Source organism: Ochotona princeps, chromosome 11 (assembly GCF_030435755.1).
Source record: "Ochotona princeps isolate mOchPri1 chromosome 11, mOchPri1.hap1, whole genome shotgun sequence".
Classification (NCBI taxonomy): Eukaryota; Metazoa; Chordata; class Mammalia; order Lagomorpha; family Ochotonidae; genus Ochotona; species Ochotona princeps.
In genome coordinates this window covers 2,189,907-2,200,166 of record NC_080842.1, presented here as the reverse complement: position 1 = coordinate 2,200,166, position 10,260 = coordinate 2,189,907, and the positions used below count along the sequence as shown (strand labels likewise).

Sequence of the window (10,260 nt, the reverse complement as noted above, 5' to 3'; positions counted from 1 at the left end):
CACTTGTGGCAAGGGGCACTGCAGCAATACCCAGACCAGACATCAGGCTCAACTCTTGCTCTCACACTCACAGTTGGGAACCATAACCAATCCCGGGTGTCCCTTTTGCTCCTTAACCAAGCTATTCCCAGCCATAGATCATGCACGTGCCAGTAATTGTTCTGACCCATCTTGGCATAATCCCTCCACTGTCTTAGACTTCGCTTTTTGATGTTGTAGCTTGGCCTGACCCAGTCTGCCCCCCATTCCCAACTCTTACTAGTGGCACCAGACCCTCATTAGTCTGCTCCCATCCCTGATTCATGCAAACTGGTAGGTTTGAGAACCTAGCCCAGCATAACCTGCACCCCAGCCTGATTTCTGTATTTGCCAATGAGCTAAAATTTGCTTGACTCTGCCCAGTTTGCCCACTTCCAAAACCAACCTAAATATTTGCCAACAGTTGGAGCTATCTTGGTCAGCCTGCACAACCACCAGAGCTGGACCATGTGTTCACCAGCAGAAGCTATGACCCACTAGGGGAGTGTCCCAAGTTCCCACACCAAGCTTACTCCCTGACCCAGATCTCATGCATGCAAGCAGATGATAAACTTTTGCCCAAAGAGGCCTGCTCCTTCTTGGTCTTACATGAGCTGGAGAATGTTGCTGCACTGCTCTCCCCACATCCTGTTTTAGGATTCAAAGGCTGGTGCTGCAGCCTGGATCTACCCAAACTATTCTCGGTCACTGTACCCATCAGTATTGGCAGGGTATATGGTCACACTTAGCCTAGCCCATCCCCAACCCAACACTTGAGCTAATCAGTGGGTTTTGCATTTCCATCGTGTTTGGCCCACGTATCTCCCACAAAATCTACCCATGGACCTGTCCTCTTGCATGCTGGTTAGGGACATGTCCCTGCCTCATGTGACCTGTTCCTTGTTCTAACATTCAGTCAGGTACTGGGATCTACCCCTGCTAGACAGGTCCCTGGCCCTAGCTTTTGCCTGGACTGCTGTGTGGTGGTCAGTAATGTTTCATGCTATCAAACCCAAGTCAGGACTCCATGGTGGGGACTTATACTTCTGGTCTGTCCCCTCCAAACCACAAAATCTCAGTATATTTGCTTACCTGCAAGTGCAATGGCCCTGTCCTTTGGAGTCCCTTGGGATTCATTCTGCCCCTATTCATACAGTGGCATTATCCATTCATATCCCTAGGCAGTAATCCCACATCTCAAGACCCTAGATCTCACTGCTGCATGGCCAGTGGTTGAAGCCCATGATTCTCCCATGCCTTGGCACTGGTGGCTGGGGCTTGAGGCCCTAGCATTGAGCCCAACCTGGCTTGGGTCCTCCAAGTAGCCACCACATATTGGAAGTTCCATTCACCCAAGCCCCGAGAAGGAACTCCCCTGGGCCTACCAAGATGGCGATGCTGGTCAGAGCCAGTGACTGGAGCCACCTGAGACCTCTTCACAGTATAAATGCTATGGAGTGAGAAATCAGAATACCAATTATTCTTTTGTCAGAAATAATAAACAATAAAGGACTGACGGTGGCGTAGATATTTCCCACAAGACTCTGGATATCCAGTACAGCTGGCTCATATTTCCACAATGCAGCTGAGAAGGATGAGATGATGATATCCACACAGTACATGATCACAAAGACACTCACAAGCAATAGGACAGTACAGGTGGCCCTTTTTGCTGGGGAGATTCTTGGGGAAATGCTCATGTTGTGAAGGTACTCAGACTTCCTCTGATGGCTACATAAGAAAATCACCATGTACATGCTGCAGAGCAACATCATTCCTACAGAGAAGGCACTCTGAGAAAACGCGAGCATGAAAAATAGTGTCATGATAATGGAATCCATTGCGGTGAGTGAGCAGTGTTTACTGACAATGAGTAGATTAGTCCTGTTTGAATGAGCTACAGTATAGATGATCATATTGCTATGGAAAGATAGGTTGAGGGACCAAAGACAGAAGAAAGCAATGGTAACATGTTTTGTGAGTTTCTGTTTAAATCTTGAAAAGCAGAAGGAGCTGGGACTGATAGTGATGACATGGATGATGCTCAGGAGACAGGTGATGGAGATGGAGAGACCCCTCATCACCCTACTCAGGTAGAACAAAAGCTTACATTTTAATTCATTTGGAAAATTCAATGATGTGAACATGTCTACAGATAAAATATCTAGTGAGGTAAGTAGCTTAATTATGTGGACAAAAGCGAGCTGACAAGTCGTCATGTCTGTTGGTCTAGGTCTAGATACATGTTGCGTTCTGAAGATGTGGAAAGCTAGTAAGAAGGCATTTGCTAAGATTCCAATTCCAGCTTGGAAAAAATACACATTTTTCAGTGATAACATAACTTGACACTTCTCATTGCAGCATACAGAAAAATATTTCAGATACCTGTAAAAAAAAATAGAGCTCATGTCACCAGCAATCTCTTTTTCTTCTTTTTCTTCTTTTTCTTATTTATTTATTTATTTATTTATTTATTTATTTATTTATTTATTTATTTATTTATTTCTAAACGTAGATATGCTGAGAGGAGAGAGACAGAGTGGAAGATCTTCCATCCAATGATTCATTCCCCAAGCAGCCACAGTGGCTGGACCTGAGCTGATTTCAGAACCTCTTCTTGGTCTGCCACACCGGTACAGGGTCCCAAGGCTTTGGGCTGTCCTCAACTGCTTTTCCCAAGATACAAGCAGGGAGCTCCTTGGGAAAGAAGTGGGGCTAACAGGACTAGAACCAGTGCCCATATGGGATCCCGGCATGTTCAAGGTGAGGACGTTAACCCCTAGGCCAAAACACTGGTCCACAATCTCTATTTTTTATTAAATTCATCATGAATCATTTCTATTTTACCCAATATTTTAATAAACTTTGAATGTTTACTAGAAATTTTTGGAGTAAATCTTCTGCACTTCTTGTTCCAAAACAAATGAACTTTGTCATGATATATCATTTTTGAACCATTTCAAGACCCCTCTATTTGAAAATTTCAAAATTAATTCTGTAACAAAGCAATGTTATTTTAAATTTCATTTCCCCGAATTTTTGAAGTACTCTCTCTATAAACACACACAAATGTACACACATAGATGAAGCAAAAATGGCCCACATTCAGGAATAAAATGCAGAAATTTAAAATCCTTGTGCTACTATATGACATGGTATGAGTTAATATAGGATTCATTACTTTGTTGATTAAATGGCTGGCTAGTGAACATTCTCCATAGGCTTAAAGTAGTAAAGCAAAAACTCTTGCGTATCAGCATCAGACTAACTAAATGATTGACTATTTCCTGCTTTGAATGATTATAATCAACTCAGTATATTTAAGCATGAAATAATATCTTGCAATTATTTCAAATATGTATGTAAAGACATTGCCATATTTCACATTATGAATCATCCTGTAAAACAAAATAATTACAAAAAGGAGACCAGGTAAAAATTTCAATATTTTCATTCTCCACCACAGCAACAGTCACCTTATGCTGTTACAAGTTTTATCATATCTCTTGAGAGGCATTTAAAGGCATATTACATCATTTATGACACTAAACTTTTAGCTGTCCAGCAGCGATGAGATTTTGTGCATGAAGCCTGAGATTCCTTCGGGCTTTTTCTGGCCCATTTTCCCATGTACCTCTTTCTGTGGGGGACTCCATCACACTTTCTTTCCTTCTTTCAAGTCCCTTTTCAGACTCCACTTGTTTACTGTCCAGCAGCAATGAGAATTGGCACACAGAACCTGAGATTAACATGATAGTAACATGTGTGGACTACTGACTGATGATCAATAGCCAAAATTTATTAGTGGCATGAGACTTTTTTACACTGAGGGTCACATAGGATAAGGGAGGAATTATTGAACTTATATCTACGGTACCCATCCATTGTTTTTATACTCTCGTAACTCTTTTGTTTTGTTTATCCCACCAAGTGTTCTCATTCACATGTTATCCACTCAGTTGTTCTCATACAAATGATATCCATTTAGTTATACAAAACATATCCATTCAGTTGTTCTCATACAAATGATATCCATTCAGTCACACAAATGGCTTCCATTCAGTTGTTCTCATACAAATGTTATCCTATCAGTTGTAATCCTGCGTTCACTGACCTTCTAAGGTCATAATGCCCTTCTAAACTAAATGTGGTGAGAATTTCAGATGAACAAAAGTGTGAGTGGGTTGATGCTGCTTAGTAATAGAACGGACACATTTTAGAAGAATAAAGAAAGTAAAGATCCAATAACATTGAATTACTCCAATGCATCACCTGTTCTTTGGAAATGGAGTTTAATGCATAAAAATATAAAATTTAGAGATAATAAAGAGGATATGCAGAATCACACAATTGAGGTTCCAGCATCTCTGAGAAAAAGAGGTAACAAATAACACTGTGAAGTAGGAGAAAAAAAACTACAGAAAGATAAGTTAATAGGAAATCATAAACTGAGTTTTGGGACACAAAGCGTACTCCACAAAAATGAATCGCTAATATGATCAGAATCATGTAGACACAAGAGAGGAGAAGTGAAACTGAAGTTTAAGGTATAGCAACATGCCAACCAACCTGCAAAACATTCCATTAAGAAGGTGATAGCCGGGCCCGGCGGCGTGGCCTAGCGGCTAAAGTCCTCGCCTTGAAAGCCCCGGGATCCCATATGGGCGCCGGTTCTGGTCCCGGCAGCTCCACTTCCCATCCAGCTCCCTGCTTGTGGCCTGGGAAAGCAGTTGAGGACAGCCCAAAGCTTTGGGACACTGCACCCACGTGGGGGACCCGGAAGAGGTTCCTGGTCCCGGCATCGGATTGGCGCGTACCGGCCCGTTGCGGCTCACTTGGGGAGTGAAACATCGGATGGAAGATCTTCCTCTCTGTCTCTCCTCCTCTCTGTATATCCGGCTTTCCAATAATAATAAAATCTTTAAAAAAAAAAAAAAAAGAAGGTGATAGCCATAGCAACCTGTCAAATACTAAATTTAGAAAAATGTAAAATACTTGCCCTCTGTTCCAAGTTCCCTAAAAGAGAACATATGTTAGAAGTTAAATGAACACCCTCATTATGCAATATCGCCAAAACATACTGAGTAAGCCGAGGTGAGTTAAATCTAATTAGATCAAATTTGATTGAAGTAAATAAATTGAAGTGAATAAGATAATTTGAAAATGTGTTACAATAAAGGATGCTAAATATAATTCGAATGCATGTCAGCAAATAGCTACAACCATACCCCTGCAAACCTATTCAGTCATGTGCGTCTATAATTTATAAAATTGTTGAATTCATTAAGCTGATTGATATCATAAGTGAAAAAAATTTTAACATTACCTTGAAAAATAAATTGCCTCATCCCAGAAGCCTCAGAGAAACTTACCCAGACAAGCCTGTGATATGAATCCATAGTGAAATATATCCTGAAGATGTGTTTATAGTGCGGGGATGGTACCAGCTCATCTCCCTGTAGTCCCATTACTGTCACTTCACCTGCAAGAGCAGGACTATTCTGGCCTTTCATCCTAAGAAGAATATCCACTCCAGAGAAAAGGTGAACTTTCCAGGTTCCTGGGAGACAGCAGAGGAGAACAGCTGGGTTCAACCCCGCTCACTTGTGGACTTATTCCTCTAGGACAGGCTTGTTTTGGGCAGATTGTCTGCTCTCAACCCCTGTCAGCAGACCACAGTAAAATAATGAGCTTGATCTCAGGAGATGTACAAGCCACAGCTGACTTTTTTCTAAATTATCCCCACTGTTCCAGGAGTCTTGGGGTTAGCATTCCCACTGATTCTCCAGTGTGGAATCAGTGAAATAATAGGCATAAAGAAATCAGAAAATGGCCCCCTCTTTCAATCCTTCTTAGGAAGAGATATTTTTGTCCAAACAAACAAACATCCCTGAACCAGGGCATCTGCAGTGGTAGCACAATGCAGGCTGTATTTATTCTTCTCTAGGGTAATGCATTTCCCAAGAAAAGAAAGGGTAGAATCCATTTTAGCAACACAGAGGATAAAATTCAAATAGATTATTAAAGATGCCACACCCACTTTTCTGTGTTGTACCATATTGCCCTCCATCTCCTATGCAAGCTTCACTGACAGTCACTTTATTCCACACAGTTAGATATACAGGAACTAGACAAAGAGCTACACCAACCTGCCACCTCGTTTTGAGACTTGCTTAAACGTGAATCTTTAACCTGATTAGAACAGCTACATCTTTGATTCTCTTTATCAATCCAATATCTTCTTATTCTAAAGTGATGATATTAATCTTCTTCAGAAGCATATCCTCACCTGCACACTCCCTGACCGACTCTTGGATCCCTGCTAGTCAACCTTCCATGCATCATCTTTAATTCATTACGGTCCATTTACTCATCCAAGCTGTGTGATGTCCAACCTTGCCAATAATACAGGAATGCAGCTTCTCTGAAATTAAGACTTTTGTGGAATCGACATGCTAGGTCTTCTCTGCCAGACTAACAGTGCAGCTGCTGCTTTCCTTCATTTTTATTATGCTGTCAAGCTGATTACTATATCCTCACTAGCCATCGTATATTTTTTTTAGGTGAAATACATTTCTGTATAAGTACATGCATCTGTACATGCAGTTATATAAAAATACATGCATTTATCTTAGAAGCAGAAATCTGTACAGAAAGATATAGAGTTTCTGTCCACTTGCTGACTCCCACAAAAGAGGGTAATGGCTGGGCCTGAGGTTGCTTGATGCTGTGATCCAGGAAATTATTCCAGATGGCTTCCATGAGTGCTGAGGACAAAATACAAGACTTGTCAGCTGCTACCTTCCATGGATTTATTAGACAGATGTAGAAATAAGATTCATATACAAGACTCTAACACAGGCACTTTAACACAGAAAGTCAATATTCCAAACAAAAATTTAACACTAGGCCAAAAATGGTACTAACATCACTAAAAATTTATTATTGTTTGAAAATAGAAATACTAAAAATATATTATTCAGTGTGATTACCATGTAGTTCAACGATTCTCCAAAATGTACACTTTGAGTATAACTGAAATGCTGTGTCCAGTAATCAATATTTTCCCTTTCCTTATCGCTACACTATGCTAGAGTACAACCTGGGGGCATCAGTGATTTCTTTTTTTATCATTAATTCTTTTTTAAATTACGTAATTAATTTTTATTCATTGATTACATTGTATTATGTGATACAGTTTCGTTGGAACTGGGATGCACCCCACCCCTTCCCGCACCCTCTCCCCATGTGAAATATTCTACCTTGTTGCATATCCACTGATCAAGTACAGTTGATATTCTCTCTTTGCAAGCATAAACTAAACATAGAGTCCAACATCTTATAGTCCAGTCAAGTTCCTCAGCTTCTTGGGGAGACCCTGCCCGGTCCGAGGGCAGAACCATCAGATTATTAACTCGATCAATTAAAGGTTCCAAGGTACCCTCAGCAACAATTAACTTCGTTCTGGAATTAATAGTCATAGTATTGAGTAACCAATGTTAAAAACAATTGCGATTTCTTAACCACCTTCTGTGATCACCTCATTGACAATTCAGTTTTAGTTTATACACAACATATAACATAATATACATAAAATAACATGTTTTATATAAAATCATATCCTCTTATATTAACGCAAACGTGTGGTATCTAACCTTTTAGGATTGGCTCATTTCCCTTAGAATTATGGTTTCCAGTTGGGCCCATTTAGCCACAAAGAACTGCAGTTTGCTTTTTTTAACAGCTGAGTAGTATTCCATGGAGTAGATGAACCATAGCTTTCTTATCCAGTCCTCTGCTGATGGGCATTTCGGTTGCTTCCATGTTTTTGTAATTACTGATTGTGCTGCTATGAACATAGGGGTGCATGTTGGCTTCTCATAAAACAGGTGTTTTGGGCATATTCCTAGGAGTGCTATTGCTATTTGAGTTGTTTGAATGTTCTCCATACTGATTTCCATAGTGGCTGTACCAACCTGCAGCCCCACCAGCAGTGGAGTAGGGTTCCCTTTTCCCCACAACCTCACCAACAAGTGTTGGTGGTGCTTTTATTCATATGGGCCAGTCTTACTGGCGTTAGGTGGTACCTCATTGATGTTTTAATTTGGATTTCCCTACTTGCCAAGGAACTTGAGCATTTCTTCATATGTTTATTTGCCATTTGGGTTTGTTCTTTTGTGAAATGTCTGCCTATTTCCATGCCCATTTCTTGAGTGGCTTATTTGTTTTGGCATTTTGGTTGTTTTGTAGTTCTTTGTATACTCTGGAAATTAGCCCTCTGTCACCTATGTAGTGCGCAAAGATCTTCTCCCATTCTGTGGGTTGCTTTTTTACTTGGTTGATTGTTTTCTTCGCTGTATAGAAGCTTCTTAGTTTGATGAGGTCCCAATTGTTTATTCTGGTTTTGATTGCTAATGCTTTTGGTGTCCTTTTTAGGAAGTCAGGACCTACCCCTAGATCTTGCAGAGTATTTCCAACATTTTCTTCCAAAAGTTTGAAGGTTTCTGGATGTAGGTTTAGATCTTTTATCCATTTAGATTTGATCTTAGTGTATGGTGAGAGATGTGGGTCTATGTTTATGTTTCTGCAGGCTATCAACCAGTTGTCCCAACAGCATTTATTGAACAGACCTTCCCATTTGCCAGGATTGTGGTTGTTTTTTTGTCAATATTTGGCTGTATTTGTGTGGGTTCCCATCTGGTGTTTCTATTCTGCTCCATTGATCTTCTCCATTTTTTTGCCAGTACCAGGCTGTTTTGATAACCACTGCCTTATAGTATGTCCAGAGGTCCAGAGCTGTGATTCCCCATGCTAACTTCCTGTTCTTGAGAATGGTTTTAGCTATTCGTGGCTTTTTGTGTTTCCAGATGAACCTTTGAATCATTGTTTCCAGATCTGTGAAGAATGTTTTGGGCAATTTGATTGGGATTGCGTTGAATGTATATATTGCTTTTGGTAGTATAGACATTTTAATGATATTGATTTTACCTATTCAGGAGCATGGGATGTTATTCCATCTTTTGAGGCCCTGTTCAATTTCTTTTTTAAGCAGTTTGTAGTTTTCTTCAAATAGGTCTCCTACATTTTCAGTTAGGTTTATTTCCAGATACTTCATACATTTCTCAGTTATTTTGAATGGTATCTTGCTGGTTAGGTCTTTTTCCATCTTTTAGGTCTATTTGCATACACTATGGCTGTTGATTTTTGTTCATTAATTTTGTATGCTGCCACTCTTCCAAACTCTCGTATAAGTTCTAGCAGTCTCTGTATTGAGTATCTTGGCTCTTCTATGTAGAGAATCATGTCATCTTTGTATAGTGAAAGCTTGACTTCTTCGCTTCCCATTTGGATTTGGGATCCTCTGTATAACCATTATGCTTCCTCATCTTGAGGTTTTTAGAGATTAAGATCAATTATTTTGCAGGTGAATCTCAATGAGAATTTGTTGATTTGTTTCCATGAATAAACCACAGTCTGTGGGTGTGTACAGCTAATGAAGTAGGGTAACATTTAATCACATTACGTTTAACGTATTTTTTCCATGATCATAGAGACAAAGGAGTTGTTTTTTATATTTCCCCTTATGTGAATTTTTTCATTCATTTCCAATCTTCCATGTATTGTCACACATAAGTAGAGAATTATTTTTTTAAAGATCTATTTATTTTTGTTACAAAGTCAGATATACACAGGGGAGGAGAGATAGAGAGAAAGATGTTACATCTGATGATTCACTCCCCAAGTGGACGCAACAGCCGGTGCTGTGTCGATCCGGAGCCAGGAGCCAGGAGCCAGGAGCCAGGAGCCAGGAATCTCATCCAGGTCTCCTACATAGGTGCTGGATCCCAAAGCATTTGGGACATCCTCGGCTGCTTTCCCAGGCCACAAGCAGGGAGCTGGATGGGAAGTGGAGCTGCCGGGATTAGAACCGGTGCTTATATGGGATCCCTGGGCGTTCAAGGCGAGGACTTTAGCCGCTAGGCCATGCCGCCTGGTCCAAGAATTATGTTTTATATTCTTGAGCATGGAACTCCAAATGTATTCTTTGCTATGAAAAATACATGTTTCTTTTTCCATCCTGTTTTATCTGGTCAATAATTTATTAATTATTATGGACACACATACATTTGCTGCATAATTTTGATAAGAGCTATTTAAAATACTTATGTAAGGTTAACAAATCACATATAATTAATTTTTTAGAAAATCATGCCAGATTTTTAATTGTTTGAATGTTATTTT

General features: G+C 40.0%; 1 protein-coding gene across 1 annotated transcript; it reads right to left on the bottom strand.

Moving 5' to 3' along the window:
- Positions 1 to 1,454: 1,454 nt before the first annotated feature.
- Positions 1,455 to 2,357, bottom strand: LOC101535666 (vomeronasal type-1 receptor 90-like). The gene has a single exon (XM_004599664.2). It carries the CDS (start codon positions 2,355 to 2,357, stop codon positions 1,455 to 1,457), a length of 903 nt encoding a protein of 300 aa, XP_004599721.2.
- Between the last annotated feature and the right edge of the window lie 7,903 nt (positions 2,358 to 10,260).